Consider the following 25,206-nt stretch of genomic DNA (forward strand, 5'->3'; position numbering starts at 1 on the left):
TTTTTAAATTCAAAACCCCCATTGGCTGTGCTGGGGCAAGTGATTGTTTAGTATTAAAATCTCACCTAAAATAAACAAAATCAAAGCAAAAAAATTTCTCACTAAATTCCGATCCCCCCCCCCCTCTATGGGGGGATTTCATTGGGGGGGGGAGGTTGATCCCCCCCCCCCCGGCTACGCCCATGGATCTATAACAGCGGCTTATCCCTTGGGTGGGGGGGCAGTTTAAAAAAAAAAGCAACAGTGTTTGGCTATTTGGCGGCAGGTGCTTTCGAACAAAGCAACCAATGGCGTGTGTGTTCCGATAGCCTAAATCCTATACGACTATACGTCATTACTGCGTGTGTGTGTGTATAGCAAAATGGCTGTCGAGTGTTTTGAATATACTGAAATAATGTTGTCAAACTAGATAAAAGATTTGATCTTCTAGACCTAGATTTAGACAAGAATCTCGGTATGCATTGTTCTTTCATTATTTTTTACAAGTTTAAAAAATATGGTAGACTAGAGATCTACAGTGGCTACCATAAGTTAATTTTGCTTAAATTTTTTATTTGATCTCTAGAAATAATTATAATAGGCATAGGACTCTTCTACTTCTAGGAGTAGGACTCTAACTCTAGGACTCTAGGACTAGACGAGTAGATCTAGATCTAGTCTAGCACTCTGTCTCTAGCTAGAGTAGTAGAGACAGATAGAGTAGTACTAGTAGAGTCTAGTAGTAGATTAGTCAATTTAGTCTGAGTCTGTGATTTAGATTAGATCTAGTGATTAGTGACTAGTCTAACTTAGACTAACTAGTCTAAGTCTAGGTTTCATTCTAAACTAGATCTCTAGAATCTAGTGACATATCATAATTCTAGTCTAAATTCTAAATGTTTCTAGATCTAGATTGACTAGAATCTAAATCTAGAGTAGTTTATGCTATTCGGACACCTATAGGCCCAAATTTGAAAGTTTGACTTTAACAGCGCATTATTTTACAATGGTTTGACATACTCATAGAAAAGAAAATGACGTATCAAAATTCTTTAGTTAAAGGAGAATAAGGATGACTACTTATATTTGTTCCCCAAACCAATATTTGTTATTATATTTAAGGTCAAAGAGGCAGTGTGTTTTCATTTAATTCGGACACATTTGACACACATTATTTGATTCCGGACACCATAATTTATTTCGGATAGTCTCTATATTTAGGCATCAATAAACTCAGATTTTAATTCTATATTCTATATTAACATTAACTAAATTGTAAGATCCCTAGGCATAGCCCCTCACATTAAATCATTACGATGTTTTCAAACTATGCATAAATATTGTTACGTATTTCTGAATCTTCTGGCTAGATGTATTAGTTGGCACACAAATAAAAACACAGCAAAGAACTTGACGACTAAACTTTCAGTTTTATATAACTTTAATGACTATTAACTCTAACAATTCGTTACTGTAACATGTAGCGTAGAAGACTGTACAATATCAGTCAGTTTACAGTTAGCTATACTTCGTTGCAATTCATCTCTTCACTTCGTTGCAATTCATCTCTTCTCAACTTTCCTCGAGCCGTATTCCACAGAACAGACCAACGACACACTTCCCAGTGTCGCTCCAGGTCTCCCAAAGCTGAACCAAGTCGTACTCAAGTCTACCGAATCAGAGCCGCACACGTCTTACATCGACTGTATCGACTGTAACGGCTCAAGTCCACTGTAGTTCGCTGTATAGACTTTAACGACAGTAGTCCACTCCAGTTAACTCTACCCTAGTTAACTTGCATCGAGTCGTACACATTTCTCTTCCACAGAGCCGCACACGTCTTACATAGTCTGTCTCGACTGTAACGGCTCACTCACGACTCCATACGACTGACTTTAACATTAACTCTCTGGCTTATATAGAGTCCCTAATCGCTTGTCCAAAGTTGCACAAACACGGCTAGTATCCTCTGAAATAACACGTGAGGAAACGTCACATCCTGTCTTTGTTTATACATGTAGATTCCAGAAAACATCGGCTGCAGTGTCATCAAGTTGGGGTCACACGTAGTGACCTCTATCTGTCACTGTTCATTAGTAACTGTCCCCCTACTTAGATCTGTTCGTCCCCTGGAACAACACGTGTGGACACGTCACATCCTGTCTTTGTTTGTACATGTAGATTCCAGGGAACACTAGCTGCTGTGTCATCTCGCCGGGGTCATACGTTGACCTCTACCTATCACTGTTCATTTGTAACAATATGAACACAACCAATAAAAATATTATTTATTATTCTACCAAAATTAGGTCACTGGAATAGTGATTTCTGCACCGACTTTTAGACTTATTTTATGTTTGTTTATTTTATGTGTGTTGAATGTTTGGGGTTTGCATGATTAGATGTGTGTTGAATGTTTGTGTTTTTTTTTTGTTTATTAATTTAATAAATTTCTAATACAGATGCTCTTTTGTAGTATAGTAGGCCCCTACAGGTTACGATAGCCATTCTTGCCTAACTGAATCCTCTATATTCTCTCTATATTATATATAAATCTAGATCTATCTAGTAGGTCTAGATCTAAGCATTTAACTTCATTCAATGTACCAAGCTCACTCCAAACATTTGCCCATTTATTCTCTATTAAAAAAAAACAACAACAAACGAACAAATATAATATAAGATCATTTTTATTGATGTCCAAAACTGGCTGTCCGAAATAAATTTTGGTAAGAAAATTGTAATTTAATTCGGACACCGTATTAATTTTTTTTTTTGGTATGGAATTAGAAAACTTGGCTTATGAATCAAATAAATTAGCTCCAAAATCAGAATAAATATTGCCGGGCTCATTAGTATAGACTTAGCCAATAAAAAAATATAGTCTTAACTCTAGGAAGAGGTAAAGTCATCCAGGTAACATAGGAAAAAACAACAACCTGACTAACAAATTTGAAATTCGTTTTTCTTACATGGAAGGAAATGGAAGGAAATTGGGTTAGAATCATTGGAAAATGGACAAGCACATTATACAGCGCGCTAGTTTTATAATACATATTAAAATAATTACTTAATGACCACAAAAAACAGCGAATGTCCGAATTCATGTAATGTCTGAAATAAATAAACTACTATAGATCTAGATGATACTTTTTGATAGTAGATCTACTGAGCTACTCTGACTAGATTGTCTAGTCTAGATCTAGAGTCTTCTATCTAAGAAGTTAATTATACTAGATCTAGATCTATCTTAGTATCTAGAATCTAGACTAATCTAGAGTCTAGTAGAGTATTTTATTTAATCCAGATATTGTCACATTACATGAATTATGATGAATTCGGACACTCGCTGTTTTTGTGGTTATCAAATCTTTTACTAAATTTACTTGATATTTAATATGAAACTAGCATGCTGCATAATAATCATAATCATGATAATGTGCTTGTCCATTTTCCAATGATTCTGACCCCATTTCCTTCCATTTAGCTGTCTTTTTTTACTTTTTATGTACACAAGAAATGAAGAATACAAGAAAAAAGAATTTCAAATGTGTAACTAAGTCAGGTTGTTGTTTTTTCCTATGTTACCAGGATGACTTTACTTTTACCTCTTCCTAGGATTAAGACTATATTTTTTGATTCGCCAAGTCTATGCGAATGAGCCTGGCAATATTTATTCTGTTTTTGGAGATGATTTATTTTATTCATAAGCCAAGTTGTTTGATTCCATACAAAAAAAAAATTAATAGGGTGTTTTAATTAAATTATGATTTTCTTACCAAAATTTATTTGAAACAGCTAGTTTTGGACATCAATGTTAATGAACTTATATATTTTTTTTTATAAATGAACAAATGTTTGGAGTGAGTTCGGTACATTGAATGAAGTTAAATGCCCAGATCTAGAACTACTAGATAGAGATAGATCTAGATTTATATCTATAGAGAGAATATAGAGGATTCAGCCATTTAGGCAAGAATGGCTATCCTAACCTGTACTATACTACAAAAGATCATCTGTATTAAAAATGTATTAGATTAATAAACAAAAAACACAAACATTCAACACACATCTAATCTTGCAAACATAAATTTTTGTGTTCGTATTTATGCATAATTTGAAAACATCTTAATGATTTCATGTGAGGAACTATGCCTGGGGATCTTACAATTTAGTTAATGTTAATATAGAATATAGAATTAAAATCTGAGATTATTGATGTCTAAATATAGAGACTGTCTGAAATAAATTATGATGTCCGGAATCAAATAATGTGGGTCAAATTTGTCTGAATTAAATGAAAACACATGGCCTCTTTGACCTTAAATATAATAACAAATATAGGTTAGGGGTACAAATATAAGTAGTCATCCTTATTCTCCAAAAACTAAACAAGATTTTGATACTTCATTTTCTTTTCTATGTCGAACCATTGTCAACTAATGCGCTGTCAAAGTCAAACTTTGAAATTTTGGCCTAAAGGTGTCCGAATAGCAAATTACTTTAGATCTAGTTAATTCTTATAATTCTTGTGACATCAATGATCATCTAGTAATGATCTAGACTAATCACACTAATCAGTCTAAATACTCTAATCAAAGATACCTGTACATTTTTATGTGTATGCCTGCCACATAACTATATTATATATATACTCACCCCTAACAACTATATTCATGATTGAATCATAAAGTTGCAATAATGCATAGCAATAGTTGCCTGGTCGTCCGGTTTGCGCTCTGGACTGTTGTTGTTCGGACTTATTGAAGGTCCCGGGTTTAAACCCAGCCCACTCCCATCATCTGTTGTCCTGCGGGAGGTTTGGACTAGGAAGTAAATTATCTTCAGCTCTGAAGGAACATCCAAAACATGCGTAAAACATTTTACAAACACTCTAACCTATACACTTACACACGCATAATCTCTGAATGAAAAAAAAATGTGGTGCTTAGTTGGACAATTTAAAACAAAACTAAATTCAGCATGACTGTCAATATCACCTTTATAAATCTAGTTTTGATTTTTTTTTTTTTTTTTTTGTGTTTCTTAGATTGATGATCTATTCATTTGAAAAAGACACCAGACTGATTATTGTGAGGTCATGACTAAATTATTATAACTATTAAACTATGTCACAATCTTCTTATGATCAGCTTTTAAAACAGGTCAGTTGTAATTATAGTTTATGTTAAACTATATATTATATATGTTACAATAAGAAACTTGTCTAAGCTAATTTCAAGTATATAATATATAATATTATAGTCACTACTTGTCAAATTAAATACATTGTCCTCTGTTTGATCTGCTGCTGATCTCTAGTTACAGAGTCATCTCTTAGAGGTCCTTCAGCTTCAAAGATAGTACACACACAATATGGAAAGTGTGGGAAAGTCTGAAACAGTCAGTTCAGTCCAAATCCTCTAGTTAGTGGAAGGTGGACTTCGTCATTGGGGGGGGGGGGGGGGGCATTGTCAGAGTGGAGCCACTACCTCTTGAAGGGCACTTGTAGGTGGCGCAAAGTCCATCAAAAATGTTTACTAGGCACTGCTATTACTGTCTTTAAAAATGTGTAGCATAAAAAAGTTTTGAATGATCTCATAAAATAACTAAGGATTCTCACACTGCTTCTTTGATGGAAAAATTATAATTTAGAAAACTTGTATATACCTTATTTTTGAGATCAACTAGTAGAGGCTAAACACAAATAAATAAAGTTCTTTTTGTATCTCAGTTTTTCTATTTCTTTGCAACTATCTTTTGCTGGGATGCTCTTTTATAGCTAATAATTTTATGCTTGTGGTAGATATGCAGTGGGTGTGCATGTATATTTGAGAATGAAACAGTTTCAGATTCATTGACATGACATTACTGTATAAGTGTATGCTTGGGAGTTTCATATCTATTGATTTAATGTAGCTTAATTCTACTAAAGTAGACATATGTCATGGTTAACTTTGAACATTTTGTTGTTTAATTGACAGGTGGCATCCTTAAAGTGTGAAAATGTTCATCTTCGTAGAGAACTGAAAGATAACTCTAGCCACTTAACCAAGCTCGAGAATGACACTTCAAATATGAAAGATGTTTTGTCCCATATACAGGTTAATGTTTGACTCATTCAGATCAAGTACGGAAAAACATTGAGATATAACTCACATTTCATCTTCATCTCATTTTGATAAAGAATTCAAAGATGAAAATAGTTATGGCTAATATGTCTACTACTCAATGCCGAGCATGAAATACATTTTTTTTTATAAAACACACTGAAGTAGTATAAAGTTAAACAATTGTTTCTTTTAGAACTAGCAATATTTGCTGAACAGTTGATTTTCTCATGTGGTATGTTAAAAACTCCACAATCCATATATGCAATGAAAGAATCTGAACATGTTTATTTTATTAAATTAATATATTAAGTTAATCTTTAAACATTTTTGAATTCTTACAAATCATACTCTCATGAATCACCCCATTGTAGTTTTTTGTATCTTACTGATCAAGACAACAATAATGGGATTTATTTAAATTCATGTCAGCTTTCTTGGGACACAACTTATTAGGTTGTGCTTAGAGTTAGTCACAGCATTGCAGTGATGGATATGCTGAAGTAATATTTTTGAGGATCAATCTAACGGCAAATGAATACAACTTTATTGTACTATACCTTATACTTAAAATTTTTGTTCTATAACTTCCGTAGTAGTGAAGCTATCGTGCTATGAAAAGAAATAACCTAAGTTATTATTGTCATATTAGCTATATACTTCTAATTTGTATGTTCCAGTTTTGGAACACTTGGCAAATCCAGTACCACCACTGATAGTGATTCCATTTAAACTGCCCTGGGGGATGAAGAACAAAGGTACATAATAGTGCTGCCATAAGATGTGATCGCTTTGAAGCTATATTTTCAAACTCGCATGTCACTGGCAATGCAAATTTATTTAGCTAAAAGTGCAAATTTGGATCCAATGGACAAGTTTTCAAAGCTGTGTGGTCCCATTAAAGAATTCTATTATAGATACATAAAATTTAATTCAAATAATACATTTCAACATTAATTAATTAATCCAATGTTCCTTAATTCTGTCATCATGGGTGCAGACCATTTATTTGCACCAAGACCATTTGTTTCTGCTTCAAGTCATTGGTGTGATGTCAGTTGTCTGGACTACATTTACTGGTTTCAGCCATAGGAATGATTAGAAATAGAATGTCAAATGCACCTCTTATGCAGTTTAGTGAGACGTTTGTGCAGGCTCACTCTGGACAAAACAATTTTGTGTGCTCATTGTCAAAAGAACAAAACATTTGGATATGTAAAATGTGATGTTGCCTTACTTTTGAAATGCTCTGCTACAAATCACACTGTGTAGCAGGTAATACTTTTATTTGTTGTAGTAGTGGATTTGCCTTGTGTTCAAATTTAGGAACGCCTCATAACTGAACAGTGGAATGGAATACAGTTGTTTTTCTCTTCAAATTCATGTTTCTTATATTTTTCTACATAGCATATTTGCTAAATTGCAACCATCATAAATTTGAAGTGAAGTTATTGTCAGAATTGTATTCTTTGTGTTTAGGTAACACTTGGAGCTACTGATGATCAGGATGACTTTTGTCAAGAAACTGGAGCTGAACATTTTATAGGTCAGTTTTATTTTAAGATTAACAAAGAAATCTTACTAAGAATATAATACTTATGCATACTAAATATAATCCTGCTCATACTTTATCAGAGTGTACAGTGTTGATATTGAATATATTGTTAGGTCTTTTGCTTTTGACAAGGGCTGGATTTTAGTTTTTCTTCTTCTTTATGGGGCTAAGTTTTCTAAATGTAGTTCACATACTTGTGGACAAGTTTATTTGTGAAATAAATCATTCACAAACTTTATTATTTTAAGCATGTTAATTGTAATGTATTTAATAGTTTTCATATTACTTAAAACCATTGTAAGGGTAGTATCTCAATTGATTGTGGAGTCACATTATATATTACAAGAACTGTAGGGCTCTATGGTCAATAGAGAGGCTGGTGTAGTGCAATTCAACATTCAACACTTAAACTTTGGTTTGAAACATAATGACAAAAAACATTGAAGCATGAAATCATTTTTGTTCTTCATATTTTGGATTGGAATTACATAGTCTTTCCAGCCCAAAAGAATTATTTAATAAAATAAACTTAATTTTCATTTTAAAAGTAAAAACTTTCTACCTGTTTATAAATCAAGTTACCATTAGCTTCACAGTTCTATGACCTTTTGTTAATTAACCCAAACATACACTTATTTCTTTATTTTAACAGTTACTAAGTTATTACTACAATAGGTGACGTATATAATACATTTGGCTGTTCAGATAAAAAGTCCTATTGTCATTTCATTTCTTACTCATTTTGTAGTTCATACAAAACAAAACCTGCCCTGAGCATTATAGCTTACAGTGGCCACCATTTGCTTTTTTTTGTTGATATTTAATAAGTACATGTTCTTATTTTGTTATAAGGGCAATTAGATTTAAAATTTTTATATCATCTAATAAATACAGACTTTCCTTATCTAATAAATACAGACTTTCATTTAAAAAAAAAGAAGAAAATTACGTTCTACGACTATCCATGTGTTAATCTAGTCATGCATGCTGATTACAGACTGCTATGTAATTGTTTTTTCTGGCTGATTTGTGCAACCCATTCCATGCTCTAATTATACAAATTTGTCCTAGCAAGGGAATTAGCAATGTGTCTTTATCTTGGTGTCTTTCTGAATATTTTATTAGCTTGTGTTTTTGTATTGAAATAGTTCAGTGTGTTTATTTATTATTGCTATCTTACGTATTACAAAGATTATATCAACTCACTCTGTCTGGTACAAATTTGAGTAAATGTTTGTTATCTCCCACTTCCCATTCTCAGATCAAGTTGAAACTTTACACTTACACTTAAATTATTCATTGTTCATGATAACACAGGAATCAATCAAAGAATTAACCAATTTGTTAATTATTGGTGTTTATAGGAACGGGAAATAAAATCTTGAAGTGTTGAGAGCTTTATCATCAATTGTGTAATTCTTTCTTTTATATATATTTATAATAGTAGTAGTCTTCTGTTCTGCAGTGTCTCAAAATCTAGTGAATTTACTAATGATTTAACTCTTGTTGAATGTCAATATTTATATTCATCTTACAAGCTCTGTTTTGTGTCTGTTCTATGGTTTGTTTGTTTTTACAAAGCTTATATCATCATCAAACTCCATTTGAGTGAGGGCTTGAGAGGCTAAAATCCTCTCTTGACAAAGCTTAAATCAACTCACTCTATCTGTCTGTGTGATCAAAAGTTTGTAAACATTATTTCTCAGAATTTTGCACAATTATTTCTTGTACATGACAAAACAAGAATCAATAAAAAACAAACAAACAATTAGTTAATTAACTATTGGTAATAAATTATTTTGTTTGGTATCTCAAACAAGGGAAAGATATTGTATTGGACTGAAGTGGTGGTATAAGCTCAATTAGTCCCCTTTATAGATTTAAGTCTGAGGGTTAGTGAACAAAAAAACATAAAAGAGAAAAAATAGACTTGAGTGAACAAGTTTTTTTTAAATGCATTTTAAAAGCAATCACTGCAACATTCACCCATATACTTCCCTCTCACATTTCCCAACTGGTCTAGATAAGTGATAGGATCATAGCACATTGAGGAAGCCAAAAGCATGACATTGCGCTAAACAAAAACAATTGCTAAAAATATTTCTTATTGCACAGATTTATTATTGTTAGTCTATAGACTTTATCGTGTGCATTTCCATAGGGCTGCAACCACAACTCTCTATCTAACTTGGTTCTGAGTAGCTTTCTTCATCTGCTCCCTGTCATTCCAGTATCCTCAGCTTCACAGATGATTGACCTCTTCCAGGTTTGCTTTGGTCTGCCCACTTTCCTTTTTCCTTGTGGATTCCAATCAAGTGCCTACCTTGCAACATTGGTAGCTGGTTTTCGCAGGGTGTGTCCTATCCAGCTCCACTTTCGCTTTTTGGTATCTTGGGTTATGGGCTTTTGTCTAGTTCTCTCCCACAAATTGACAGTAGTTATCTTTTCAGGCCACCTAATTCCTAATATATGGTGTAGGCATCTGTTAACAAAGGTCTGGAGTTTTTCCATATTTGTTTTAGTGACTCTCTATGTGTCTGAACCTTATAAAATGACAGATTTAACGTTTGTATTCATATCTTCTTATGTAGAGATAATGCCTTAGAACGCCAGATTGCTTGAAGTCATTGGCAAATAAACAAAACCCATTTGGGCAGCTGTTTGAAAAAACATTCATAAGAAAGCTAAAAAGATTCTAGAAAACTCTTTTGTCCTCCTGGTAATCAAATCATTAAATAAAATTTAACTGATATAAACTTTTTGCATGTAAATTATGAGTGATTCTGGTGTGAATGGATATTTTGGTTTTCTTTAGTTATAATTTTTTGTGTGTGTAATCCACAAATTGTAAGACAAATTTCCTTTTGGATAATAAAGATTATTATTATTAAGAGTGGATAAGGCAAACCTAGTTTTATTGATCCGAATTAGTATATCATCATCAGCTCCACTGTATTTACTAACTTCCCAGATAAGTGAAGTGGTCTGTATTGAGGATGTTCTCTCTCTCTATAGATCTATTACAAATTTAATCACATGACTGATCCAAACTCATATAGTTACACTTAATATAAGCTTTTTTTTTTTTTAAATAAGTATTTTTTGTGTTTTTCTTGTTATTTATTATTGCTCGCAGGAATTTTGAATTTTTAGTTTGTGTAACTGGTTTACCATAGATAAGTAGTTTAATCACTTTTTATTTTTTGTTACATTTAAAAAATGGCATTTGTCTGAGTAAAACATATGCTATAACTTTCACTTCTATCAGAAACTCTTGAATTCGTTGGTGTAATGGACCAGTAATACCAAAATATTTTAATTTAATTTTTAATATGGTGGAGAATATTGTCAAATGCCTAAGCGAAGTCTTAAAAATGGCATATATTTGTTTACAGTAATATTTAAGTCCTATAAAAAGTAATCTTTTAGACCTTTTGTAGAGTTTCACATCACCCAAATTTCTGAAAGCCATGTTGGCATTGAGTAAGGACACTATTTTTATCTTTGTGGCTTATGATGTTGCTAATTATTGTGTTCTAATATTTTACATGTGATGCTTGTGAGTGATACTATTATCATCCTGGTCTACTTTCCTGGATCTTCTTTTCTTCTTCTTCATCGTTCTCATTTTTATGTTGGAGTGTTCATATGACTAGACCAATACATGAGATGAACTGCGCAGTGGTTTCCAAATCAGGGAGCTCTCCATATAGTTTTCTTTCTATTGGGGTGATTTGGGGCCAATGTCTTATACGGGCCTCTTGGTAGAGAGAGCAGTTTTGGAGGACGTGGTCGGCATTTTCTGGTGATACTCCACATGGGCAGATTTCACTGGTTCCAATTTTGAGCTTCCGGAACATGTGTTGTCGCATTCTGTTGTGTCCGGTCCTGAGTCGAAAGATTAGACGTTGGTCTTGTCGGGATAGCTTATAGTAAGCATCATCTTTCTTGTGATTTGGATGGGAGCTCGTCCATTTCTCATTTATTTTATCTACAATTAATTTCTTCATTTCTTCTGGATAGAGTGCAGAGTTTACTTGTGAGTTTGTTCTCCCACTCTTGGCGAGTGTGTCAGCCTTCTCATTTCCTGCTAGTTGTATGTGAGCTGGTATCCATTGAATAACAGTTTTTTTGCTGTTGTGGTTGAGCTTTGTGAGTGCTGTTCTGAGGTTTTTAATATAAGGGGAATCAGAGTTTTGCAGGCTTTGGAGGGTTGTTTTTGCGTCTGTTAGAAAGACAATCTGACTGTGAGGGGAACTTGGATGATTTGCTAGCATGGTAGCAGCTAGTGCTAGTGCTTCCCTTTCTGCTCTGTGACTGTCATAGAGCTCTCCAGTTGCAAAGGATTTTTCTAGTTTTCCTCCATCTGGCCATTCGATAAGTATTCCAGCTCCTCCATTTGTGGTGGCTTTATGGGATGAGCCATCCGTGTAAACTCTGATCCACTGATTGCTAGGGTAATTGGTATGTAGAAAACAGTTCACTATTTCCTTGAGCTCTGTTGGTCTGTAATCAGATTTTCTTTTTATGTTTTCAATATGGTCCCTTATAGTAGGAAGAGGGCTTTCGTCCCAGGGTGGAGATTCATTATAGTGTATCGTGGATTCCAGAGTAATTTTTTCAAGTTGGTGTTTCTTTTTTAGGTTTAGAGATTCCTGTATGAAATTGGTCCTTTTGAGACGGTTTTTTGTGCCAGTTTTGTGGATTTTTGTTCTGAGTGGGTGCCTCTCCAAGGTTTCCAATTTAGTGAATTGGGAAAGGATTTTTATTTCTCTTCTTTCATCCAGAGAGATCAGGGCAGCGGTTTCCTCCATAGCTCTTATGGGTGTTGTTTTGATTGCTCCTGTCATTATCCTTAGACCAATATTTTGAACCTTGTCTATTTTTCTTAGGTTGGTTTGGGCTGCTGAGCCCCATGCTGTGGCACCATATTCTAGTACAGGTCTTACATAACTGGTATAGGTCTTTTTCAGGATGTTGTGATTAGCTCCCCAATCTGTGCCAGCTAATTTTTTCAAGAGGGATAGTCTCTGGATGCCTTTACTCTGTGTTTTATCTATTTGGTTTTTCCAGGTTAGTCTCGGGTCATAGGTGACTCCAAGATAAGTAGGGCTGTCATTTTTTTCTAAAGCTTCCTTATCTAATGTTAATTTTATTGTTTGTTGTTTTGTTGACAGTGAGAATATGGTATATGTTGTCTTTTTTGTGTTAATGGACATGCCCCAGTCTTTGGACCAATTATTGAGTTTATCAAGAGCATCTTGTAATCGAAATTTCGATGTCCCTACATATTCTTCTGTGCTAATTAAGGCAAGGTCATCTGCATACATGCTGCTCTTAACTTTTTTGGGTAAGTTTTGATTTAGATCGTTTATGAATATTAGGAAAAGTGTTGGGGATAGGACTCCTCCTTGGGGGACACCATTTTTTATACCCACTGTGTGGCTTCTTTGTCCTTGCATGCAAACTAAGGCTTTTCTATTATTTAGGTATTCCTTTATCCAGTTGTACATTCTGTGGGATATGTGATGCTGGATTAGCTTGAGCAAGAGACCTTGTTCCCAGACTTTGTCAAATGCTTTTTCTAAGTCAACCCACACAATTGTTGTTGGTTTCTTTTCTTGAAAGCCGTCTTCTATTTCTTGTGTGATGAAGGCAATTTGATCTTCTGTTGATCTGCCTTTTCTAAAGCCAGCCTGGGCTTCAGTGAGTAGGTTATTTGACTCAAGGATCCATGTCAGCCTTCTATTTATCACTCTTTCCATCAGTTTGCAAGTACAGCTAGTGAGGCTGATGGGACGGTAGCTATCCAGTTTATTTCTTGGCTTGCCGTGCTTTAGTATAGGGATCATAATGGCTTTTTTCCAGATGTTTGGAATTCTGCCAGATTTCCAGCTAGCATTGAATAATTGTAGCAGTTTTCTTTTGGCTTGAGGACCCAAGTGAAGAAGCATGTCATTTGATATTTTGTCTGGGCCCGGGGCTTGTTTTGGTTTGAGGACTTTTAGGGATTCATCTAGTTCCTTCATTTTAAGATTAGTGGTCATTCCCAAGGAGTAAGCTGGATTGTTTTCTTTAAATTTATCTTGGATTTCTGAGTTTACATCTTTATTTCTACTTTCATTAATTTGTATTTGTCCTACGCTTTGGAAAAACTTAATGAATTCATTTACTGCTTCTTGGCCTTTCAGGGGTTTGTTGTCCTTTTCTATTACTATAGGAGTTGTTCTGTTTTCTTCCTGGTTGAGACATTTGGCTATACGCCAGAGTTTGTGGCCATCTCTATCTACGTTTAGTTGTTCTGTTTTTTCATGCCAACTTTTCCTCATGGCGGAAAGGTAATTTTTCCTGAAAACTGCATTAGCTGCTTTTAGATTTATGTTATTTTCTATACAAGGGTTATTTTCTACTGTGTTTCTGGCTTCAATAGTGGCATTGTGGAGTTGTTGAAGGTGATCAGACCAGTTGGGGATATAATCTTTTCTTGCTCCTCTAGGAATTGATTCCTTAGCTGCTAGGAGTGTTGCTTTAGAGAAAGCTGAGAATGACTGGATCTGATTCATCGCCTTGTTTAAATTGGGAAGTGCTATTAGCTTCTTTCCAATTGACCTGATTAAGTAAAGCATGGAAAAATGTAAAAAGTATTTTAAACACGCACTAGCTTGTTGCTTATTCTTTGAGTAATCATTGCTGGATACCATCACATCCAATTGCTTTATTTGGTTTTATATTTTTTATCCCTTTTTCTTGTATATTAATGTTTTCGACTTGATTTAAATTAAGCAATACGTCTTTGTCCCCTAAAGTTGACATTGCTGATGCAAAGCATTTATTTAGAATGTTTGCATTAGTTTCATTATCATTATAAGTTTAATTAAGCTCCTGCTAGATTTAAATATGAATGACCATAGATTTTTAATGTTATCCTTAGAGATTACATAGCTATATATTCACCCTTTGCCCAATTAATGAAGAACACTGACAAACTGCAAAGTTGATTATTTTGTGAGACAACAATTTGGAAAAAAAAAGCTAAGATGGATTGAAGTTGTGGTTTCTTGATATTTTCATTGTTTGCTATCCAAACATTTGAACTCCTTTAATGCTATTTTTACAATTCCACTTAATTCTTTATGACTGGAAACTAAAACCTGTGTGGACACAGATCTCAAAAACAGCTCTTACGATTTTTCTTAGACATTTTACAGTCTATATATATTTTTGGGAAAAAAATCTTTTTCAAAAATATTATTCTCTTTTTAAAATGAATCTGGCTTATTTTTATTTTCAACTTGTGTCAGACACATGTATTCAATAAAGAGTTGAAAAAAATAAAGATACATCTTATGAACATTTTGCGCACTGTCTTATTTAGAAATCATTAGCTGGACTGCTAGAATTAATTTGTGACAATGTTTACATATGTATATAATACTTATACAATTTATTAGCACACAATATCAATACTATCTTCTGTATATATAATTCTCTATGTTGCCCAACCATGCTGGACACCATGCATGCATGCTGACTCTATATCATTTAGCTATATTTTTCTATATTCTGAGTAGATTTATACATGGGCGTAACCCTTGCCTTTTTTGTCTCTTTAACAACGCTCCTGGTGTGCTCATCAATGATGGCGACTGTTTGTTTTAAAATTTATTTTTTCAATTCTTTTCTCCTGTGTTAGTTTTTAATTGCTTAAAACTTTTTTTCTTGAATAGTTTCCCTTTGATAATCATGCAGAATTTCCTTCTTTCAATGTGTTTTTACAAAGAAGGATGTTTTTAAATCCGTGGAGCTTAAACAGATTCTATTTTCTTAAGATGTATGTTTCAAATAGTAGAGATATGGGATAAAGAGCTCTAGACAATTACTCAGTATGGTTTTAAATTTGTTTTATAATTTTTGCAAAAATCTGAAAAAATTTCTTTAAAATTTTTTTTTTTTTCAATTCAGATCATAAATTTGTCCTAGATTTGGTTTAGATCTATTATCTGGAGACTTTTCAACATTCAATTAGTTGTTTTATTTTTAATTTTCAGAAATTAATATTGAAATTTTTAAATTATTTTTTTTCTAAAAAATGACTTTGTGTCATATAAAATGTTGATTTAAAGTATTTTTTTAATAATATAAATTTCTCAAAATATTTCTTTTTGCAAGTAATCTAACTAATTTAGTTCTGTTCTTTAAAGTGTGAAGTTAATTTCATTAAGGCTGTGTAAGTGTGAATTTTTTGTAGTACTGCATTGTAGGACTTTTTGTGAAAAAAAAAATGATACCAAAGATGCTTGATTTTTTTGTTGCATGAAAGGTGAAAGAAAGTAGGTCTAGTATGGGATCAGGACAAATATAACTACCAAGAAGAAACCACTTGACTAGATATTGATTTAAAATCTGATATATTATAGAAGTTAAGACATCTCATTTGATTATCATTATATTGATTTTATATTTGTATTTAAAAAGAAACAACAAAAATATTTTTAAAAGATCGGCTTATAAGAGCATTCACCACCTTCACCTGTCCATTAGTGTGTTTGACGTTGGTGTCTTTCCATTGTTTTCTCTGTCTGCCTCTTCTTCTTTTTCCTTATACTGTTCCCTGTAGGAAGGTCTTTGCTAGCCCGAAGACCTTGTAATATGGCCATAGAGTTTTAGTTTGCTTTTTATTTTACAGTAATTAGCATGTCATCGTTGGGTCCAATCGCTGTAGTAACTCTGTCTCTATAAACTCTTCATTTGTGATGCAGTTTTTAAATGTCACACCTAGGATCCTTCTGTAGCATCTCAATTCCATTGCTAGGATCCTCCTCTCTAGCTCTTCAGTCAGCGTCCAAGACTTGCAAGCATATAACAATGTGGCCATGACCAGGGAGTGCATCAGTCTTATTTTGGTGTCTTTGTCTTTCAAGATTGTGTTTTGCAAGTGTTGCTGTGGATTGTGCAATTCTAACCAGCATTTCAGGTTTGGCTCCTTCATATGCGATAGCTTGATGTATTTAAAAGTTAAACTACTGTCACTTGTCTTTCCATATTATTTTGAGTTTTGGAAGTGCTGCTGTGGACTGAGCAGTGCAATTCGGGCCAGTAGTTCAGGTTTCGTTACCTCATCTACTGAGAATTATCAATAACTTTGATCTTCTTTTACTGTTGCATGTATACTTTCCAAAGTATCTTTAAATTTCTCATTTTAGTCTAAAAACTCTAAATTGAAGAAACCAAACAATTTTCTATTTACTAATACATATTATTATTTTAAAAAATGATTAGTTGATTTAAAAATTATTCAAATATTTGAAAATTGAAATTGCACTTATCATAGGGTATAAAGACATGGACCTTCAAAGGTATTTTTATTCTTAAGAAATCACTTGGCTTATGAATCAAATAAATCAGCTCCAAAAACAGAATTAATATTGCCGGGCTCATAAGTATAGACTTAGCCAATCAAAAAATATAGTCTTAACCCTAGGAAGAGGTAAAGTCATCCGGGTAACAAAGGAAAAAACAACCTGACTAACAAATTAGAAATTCGTTTTTCTTACATAAAAAGACAGCTAAATGGAAGGAAATGGGGTCAGAGTCATTGGAAAATGGGGACAAGCACATTATACAGCGCGCTAGTTTTATAATAAATATTAAAATAATTATTTAATGACCACAAAAACAGCGAATGTCCGAATTCATGTAATGTCCGAATTAAAATAAACTACTATATATATATATTTCACTAAAACAGATTGTTTTACTTTTTTTGTTTTCTGCTCCTACCAGGAAGAGTGACTTGTCTGTAAATTGTCTGGATTGTGTTTTCTCTTCAGATGCTTTTGTATCGTACATTGGTCAGACATTCTTAGTTTTCTCTCATGATACCTTTGTATTCAAATCTTGTCAGAATCCTGTTGTATTCTAGCCTCTAGCATTGTTGGTTATCTCAGTATTCAGGACACTTTCATATATTGCTGGTTTTCTTTCATAATTTAGTCATTATGGTTTTCTGTCATAAAACACTTTATTGTATAGTATATGATGTGGCCTTCTCTCATTATGGGTTATAGTAGGAGTGTCACACACATCTCAGAATGTATGTTAACTAGTACTATAGGAGTTTCTTCTTATCATACAAAGTTATGTGTAGTTCTAAAGAAACAAAAAACAATCTAAAAAGAAAAGGAGGGGGGAGGGATGGAGAGGGAGAGTCTGGTGAAAAAAACAAACAAACTAAAAACAGAATAAAAGCTTTGGGATGAACAGGCACTGAGCTGCTTGCTTTAGTAACACAGATAATGACATGTAATTGTCTATAATGCATTATAATTCTGTCAGCGCTTAAACACATGTCCTATTTAACACTGAGTATTACACCTACATTTTCTCTACAAGATTAGCTGAAGAATTGTTTTCATGTACTGACTTCATGTTGGGTACTCTAGTTGAATTTAGTCTCTAGTTGTACTTTGCTGTTTTAAAGTTTGAAAGTAAAAATAAAAGTGTATACTTTTATAAGCACTTCACTGGCACAATGGTTAGTGGTATTGGCTTGAGGAGGCTTGAACACTCGAGTTCGAATTCACATCGTTCAACAGTTGTTTTTTTTATAAATGCATTTTAAAGTGATCACGGTAACATTTACACTCTTCTTTCTCCCCTTTCACAACTGGTCCAGACAAGTGATAGGATCATCGCCTAGTGAGAAAGCTAAAAGCATGACATAGCGCTAACAAAAACAATTGGTAAAACATATATCTAATCGTACAGATTGTTTATTGTTAAGTATAGATTTATTACAAATTGACTGATCCTAACTAATTGATACAACTTCGCTAAAAAGATCTAAAAACTTTTTTAAAAAATATTATTATACTGAACGTTTCAAGCGATGATTGAGTTAAACTCAACCGACACGACTGTTGTTTTTTTTAATCAATTATGAATAATCTGGCTAACTAGACCTGTATTTCGTAGCCAGTTTTCCCACTTGATGCCGTGCCTGGTGGAAGGGATGGGACAGATGTGGTCGCTGCACGCAAATAATTCCCCCGTGTACAAGGGTGGATGGTGACGACTCGTAGCCGCCCCCGCCTGTCCGCTCGCGCTAGTGTGAGGAACAGCTGTGTGATCCGTGCGCGCGCGGCATGTGTACGAGCCTCGGATCATTTGTTTGAATGTGATGCCATGTTAACAGTGTGGTGACGGGGTGGGCTGTTGTATTGTGTTTGATAACACAGCAGCGCGTGCTGTGTAACTCCTGCAGAGACATGGATCACTCATTTTCTTAGTCGGTGTGATTAGTGTGTGTAGAAACTTGTTCTCTTTATCTACAACTGTAAGCTTTTCAGTTTGTTATTATATTTGAAAAAAATGTTTTACTGGTACAAAAAATTCAACCCAAATATTGGTATTATTAGAGAAATATAGAATACATCTCTAGATTTAGAATTTTACATCTACATAATCTCGGTCTAGAATCTACAACTAGGTTTATTTGGTTTATATTTTATGAAAATCAATTTTATTATCATATAGATCTAGATTTTTCTAGATTAATCAAGATGTCTCTTATAAAAACGATTAGATTTGAGATAAAAGAGACTACTATAGATAGACAGTATAGTCTAGTACAAGACAGAAATTGTAATGTGTGGAAAATGTGTTAATCGCTTTCCCTCTACTTAACTCTACTATGTCGACTATGACATCACTAGGACTCTAGTCACAGTCTAGTGTTTGTGAATTGTATGTAGAGTTCGATTCTAGTTGATGTGCACGACTTCTTCAAGGTGTCTGATCGAATAGATTCTACTGCGCAGTGGTGTGCAGTCTTTCGAGGTGTATTGATATCTAGAATCTAGATCTAGTTAATAACATTGACTTGTAGAATCTATTGGAGACTGTTGTTGTTTTTTCTTCAACAATCAGATGTGTGACAAAATTCAATGTAAATAACAGAATTGCTTTAGAATCTTAGATTTGCTTTTTTTTTTTTAAATGTATTGTTAGTACTGTTAGAGACTCAAACTATTTAGTGGGTGTGAGTTTTTGTTTTATCTCCTTGTAGGCCTACGTGTTGGCTTTCTAACTTCTTGTATCCTACTTGAAGTGATTGTGACCAGTGCACACAGCTCCATTGAGTTGTTCGATCAACTTTAGAAAGCATTAGTTGATCTTCAAACTAGAACTACGCGTATCTTGTAGTGGACCTACTAAAAAGCGACTTTTTGTATTAAACATACTTTTAGGTTTAAGGCCTAATCGTAGAACACAATACATCGCCGTATAGAAACTTTGAGTAGTATTGTTCAGTGTCTGAGTGACTATTAGATTTGTAATTTAGAATCTTGTGACCATTGACCCGATAACAGTACCAGTACGAGAGTTGACTACTTATCAACATATTATTACAAGTCTTCCAGTCTTAACATTTCGTTGTGGATATCAAACTGGGTGGTGAAAAAACACAGTATCAACACTTTTGTTCTCTCGTGAAATCAGTTTTAGTTTCACTGGATTTTAAAGTGATGTTAAGTATCAGTTGGTGAACTCATCACTTTCAAAACAAATGATCAGCTTGATGACTAATGTTAAGTCAAGGTCATTTAGTCTTTAGTGATCTGCTCTTCCTCGTCTTACCTGATTGGGTCTGGCAGAAGCGAGATGGAGTTTATAGTCTATTCACATCTATAGGGGGCTGAAAGAAGATTTCAACCCAACACTGAACTCCGCTACACAATGGAGACATGTTATTTAAACACTTAAATACACAGGAAATAGCGACGTTTTTTTCCCGGCTTATATCCATTAGGGTCTCCATGAATGCTTTATTTTTTATATTCAAATATTTATATTGTAGTTTAATGTCTTTCAAAAGTTTACTTATAATTGCTTTATTTATGCTTTGTCACTTTAATAAGAAATCCAATGTAACTGCAGACTGCAGTAGGTCTTCATTGAGTAGGGTCCTCATTGAGTAGGGTCTTCATTGAGTAGGTCTTCATTGAGTAGGGTCTTCATTGAGTAGGTCTTCATTGAGTAGGGTCTTCATTGAGTAGGGTCCTCATTGAGTAGGGTCTTCATTGAGTAGGTCTTCATTGAGTAGGGTTCTCATTGAGTAGGGTCTTCATTGAGTAGGGTCTTCATTGAGTAGGGTCCTCATTGAGTAGGTCTTCATTGAGTAGGGTCTTCATTGAGTAGGTCTTCATTGAGTAGGTCCTCATTGAGTAGGGTCTTCATTGAATGCTTCTTGGTGTCATTTTGGACCTACATGTTATCGAGAGTTATTTTGTACTTTAAGTGCATGACTGCACAAATGTAACGCAGATATTGTGACGTTAAGACTACACAAAAGTAGATAACGCAGATATTGTGACTACACATAGTAGATAACGCAGATATTGTGACTACACATAGTAGATAACGCAGATATTGTGACTACACATAGATAACGCAGATATTGTGACGTTAAGACTACACAAAGTAGATAACGCAGATATTGTGACGTTAAGACTACACAAAAGTAGATAACGCAGATATTGTGACGTTAAGACTACACAAAAGTAGATAAAATGTTTGTTTGTTTGTAAAATGTTTTACATGTTTCGGATGTTCCTTCAGAGTTGAAGATAGTTTACTTCCTAGTCCTAGATGGGAGCGGGCAGGATTTGAACCCTCGACCATCGATAAATCCAAACGACAGTCCAGCGCGCAAACCGCACGACCAGGCAGCCATCCTATAACGCAGATATTGTGACGTTAAGAACTTAAGACTACTCAAAAGTAGATAGCGCAGATATTGTGACTACACAAAGTAGATAACGCAGATATTGTGACACTAGGACTACAGCACACATTTCATTCAGAATATAATTTTCCCAAATAACACGTGACTGTTATCGCCTAGTCAATAGACTACTATGACAGTCCTCCAGTGAAGTGCTTGACCCTGTATTGATAGCTAGATCATCTTCTTGAGCTCCAAGTGTTCATCAACTAGAGTCCCAATGTCTTGGTTTGAAGCACACACTCACACTAGACGATTGCACTGAGTACACCACAGGGCTAGATCCAATACGTCACAGTGCTCTGCTCTTTCTTTACATTTAGACGTTCACAAACTTGGTTTACATTCCAAATAGAGAGAAAAAGAAAAGAAAGTGATATAGAAATAGTTGGGGTGATATAATGCAAAATATTTAACTCATAAATCTGTGCGATTAGAAATAGTTTTACCAATTGTTTTTGTTTAGCTTTTAGCTTTCTCCATTAATCTTATCACTTGTCTGGACCAGTTGTGAAAGTAAGAGGGAAGAAGTGGCTGTCTATGTGAAGAAGTGGCTATCTATGTGAAGAAGTGGTTATCTATGTGAAGAAGTGGCTATCTATGTGAAGAAGTGGTTATCTATGTGAAGAAGTGGCTATCTATGTGAAGAAGTGGTTATCTATGTGAAGAAGTGATTATCTATGTGAAGAAGTGGTTATCTATGTGAAGAAGTGGCTATCTATGTGAAGAAGTGGTTATCTATGTGAAGAAGTGATTATCTATGTGAAGAAGTGGTTATCTATGTGAAGAAGTGATTATCTATGTGAAGAAGTGGTTATCTATGTGAAGAAGTGGCTATCTATGTGAAGAAGTGGCTATCTATGTGAAGAAGTGGCTATCTATGTGAAGAAGTGGTTATCTATGTGAAGAAGTGGTTATCTATGTGAAGAAGTGGCTATCTATGTGAAGAAGTGGCTATCTATGTGAAGAAGTGGTTATCTATGTGAAGAAGTGGTTATCTATGTGAAGAAGTGGCTATCTATGTGAAGAAGTGGATATCTATGTGAAGAAGTGGCTATCTATGTGAATGCTTAAATGATCGTTGTTTTTTTTTTTTTTTTGTTTATGTATACAAAAATGTTTACTCAGGGCTGAGTCACTGTATTCAACTAATACCACCACATCTGCCAAGTACGATTTCTTTCCTTTGTTCAAGATACTTAACAAAATAATTAATTGCCAAGAGTGAGTTCACTAGTTAGATTGGATGTGGGAGAACTAACGTGCACACACTTTGTACCATATACGCTTTCAAATACTAAGCTACAAAACATTTTGGTTGCAATAAGACCAACACACAGATCTTGTCACTTTAATATAGATGTATTTGTTTAGTAAAGTGAAGGCCCCAATATCGATAATTTAGTTGGGGGGTACTTGTGACTGGGCCGTCCCCCACTAAGGAGATTTAGTTGGGGGTACTTGTGACTGGGCCGTCCCCCACTAAGGAGATTTAGTTGGGGGTACTTGTGACTGGGCCGTCCCTCACTAAGGAGATTTAGTTGGGGGTACTTGTGACTGGGCCGTCCCCCACTAAGGAGATTTAGTTGGGGGTACTTGTGACTGGGCCGTCCCCCACTAAGGAGATTTAGTTGGGGGTACTTGTGACTGGGCCGTCCCCCACTAAGGAGATTTAGTTGGGGGTACTTGTGACTGGGCCGTCCCCCACTAAGGAGATTTAGTTGGGGGTACTTGTGACTGGGCCGTCCCCCACTAAGGAGATTTAGTTGGGGGTACTTGTGACTGGGCCGTCCCCCACTAAGGAGATTTAGTTGGGGGTACTTGTGACTGGGCCGTCCCCCACTAAGGAGATTTAGTTGGGGGTACTTGTGACTGGGCCGTCCCCCACTAAGGAGATTTAGTTGGGGGTACTTGTGACTGGGCCGTCCCCCACTAAGGAGATTTAGTTGGGGGTACTTGTGACTGGGCCGTCCCCCACTAAGGAGATTTAGTTGGGGGTACTTGTGACTGGGCCGTCCCCCACTAAGGAGATTTAGTTGGGGGTACTTGTGATGACTCCCCCCAAACCCCAAACCATGTATAGCAGCTGTAGTGAAAAAGCCTTTGATTTCTCGCTTCTTTGACTTATTTTTGTTCTCAAATGACCTCCCCTTCCCCTAAGGCTGTTAAACATTGTCCAACGTAAAAACTCGGTGATTGTGTGTATGTTAATCCAAGTTTATTCTCACCTATCAGTGTGTGTTCTTTATATGGCCTATTCATGTATGCTCTACCATTGGCTAATCCAGTGCCCAGCTATCAGTGAAGCTATGGTCATCTGTTTGCGTGTATGTCTAGCTAGTGTATGTTCATCTAAAGACTGTGTCTCCTGAGACAGTATTGTTTCAACCAGCCGCTACACAGGTCTTGACTAAACCGACCTAGTCTACAGCTTTGATGTCGCAACGTGAGATCGCACTCCAGCGTTGTAATCTTTAAGTGCTGAACTTCAAGGCTACCTCCAGGCGTAGCAACAATAAAACCCTGACCTTCTCAAAGTTTGGAAAACACAGGTGTGATAAGTCATGAGATGAACAGAAGGCCGTTTTGTTTTAAAAATGTAACAGTTCCTGCCTATTTTGTGGGGCACAGATTTACTCATGTACATTTCCTTCTTTTACACGTATCGTCCTTTCTACACATGGCTTTCAGTCAATCACCACCATAGAGCAAAATAGTCAGTAACTTCAAGGTGAACACAAAATGTTGGATGCTTGAAAAAACAAAATCTCAGTGGTACAATAACAGACAGTTGTTTCATATATTCAGTCTTTTTTTTTTTCATCATGCCATCAATCTCATTGTGTGTGTGTGTGTGTGTGAACGTGTTGCACGCGCGAGCTCCAGCACTCCCGTGGTACACGACCTTGCCCACCCCAGACAACTAGATCCAATGGAGCAGTTTTCTGTCTTTCCGTCTGCCCTGTTAGATCGATACTTGGCTCCTGTAAGAAGGTGACTCACAACTCTGTGTCACACAGATGACTTGTTGAGGTCCGCCAGACCGAACAGATCAAACGTCAGACACATTCAGTCCTTGTCGAATGAAAGACACGTTGTTGTCTAAGGATTGTGTGACCTGTCAATACAACAGTTAAACCTAATCATATTTAATGAAGTTTACAAAAGAATAATTCTTCACCCCCCCCCCTTTTTTTTTTTTGTTTTCTTTTTTTTTTCCCGAAATCAATTTTTTTTTAAATGAATGTTTTAATTGAAAATGAATCTCTGAGCTAAACTGAAAGACATTGTAATCTGAAGTGATTTGATATCCACACAAATGGTAACAAGCTCAAGAGTGAGTCATTCATGGGCACGACTAGAGAGTGTTGGTGAGATGCCAGCGAAGTTTCTCTAGGCTAGTTTTTTCCCTTTGCTTGTATTATTAGCACAAAACATTTGACCAGTGTCCAAATATTACGTCAGCATTGGGAATAGACTCTTCTCGAATTTGTGAAATTTGCAACAAACTTTGTCCAAACCATCTGTAGACTTGTTTTTGACTACTATTTGAGTCTTAGTCAATCTTAGTCTTTAGTCTTAGTCAATCTTAGTCTTTAGTCTTAGTCAATCTTAGTCTTTAGTCTTAGTCAGTCTTAGTCTTTAGTCTTAGTCAATCTTAGTCTTTAGTCTTAGTCAATCTTAGTCTTTAGTCTTAGTCAATCTTAGTCTTTAGTCTTAGTCAATCTTAGTCTTTAGTCTTAGTCAATCTAGCATGGCTCTCATTAGTTCTGTAT

The 25,206-nt window shown here is 35.0% G+C and overlaps 1 protein-coding gene across 6 annotated transcripts in view; it reads left to right on the forward strand.

Moving 5' to 3' along the window:
• Positions 1 to 312: 312 nt before the first annotated feature.
• LOC106073243 (adenomatous polyposis coli homolog) overlaps positions 313 to 25,206 on the forward strand; it is a 59,954-nt gene continuing 35,060 nt past the window's right edge. For 2 of the 6 annotated variants that reach the window (XM_056017105.1, XM_056017109.1), the window contains exons 1-3: positions 5,115 to 5,144; positions 5,964 to 6,109; positions 7,569 to 7,635. Coding sequence is in view for 2 of the 6 variants with exons in the window: in XM_056017106.1 (XP_055873081.1) it covers positions 5,109 to 5,144; positions 5,964 to 6,083; positions 7,569 to 7,635 (223 nt within the window). In the remaining 4 variants the exon portion in view is untranslated. Of the gene's footprint in view, positions 455 to 3,525; positions 3,545 to 5,029; positions 5,145 to 5,963; positions 6,110 to 7,568; positions 7,636 to 18,711; positions 18,980 to 25,206 lie in introns of those variants that run through there. The other 4 variants (XM_056017104.1, XM_056017108.1, XM_056017106.1 and 1 more) reach the window with 3 other exon arrangements.

Source organism: Biomphalaria glabrata, chromosome 18, assembly GCF_947242115.1.
Source record: "Biomphalaria glabrata chromosome 18, xgBioGlab47.1, whole genome shotgun sequence".
Lineage (NCBI taxonomy): Eukaryota > Metazoa > Mollusca > Gastropoda > Planorbidae > Biomphalaria > Biomphalaria glabrata.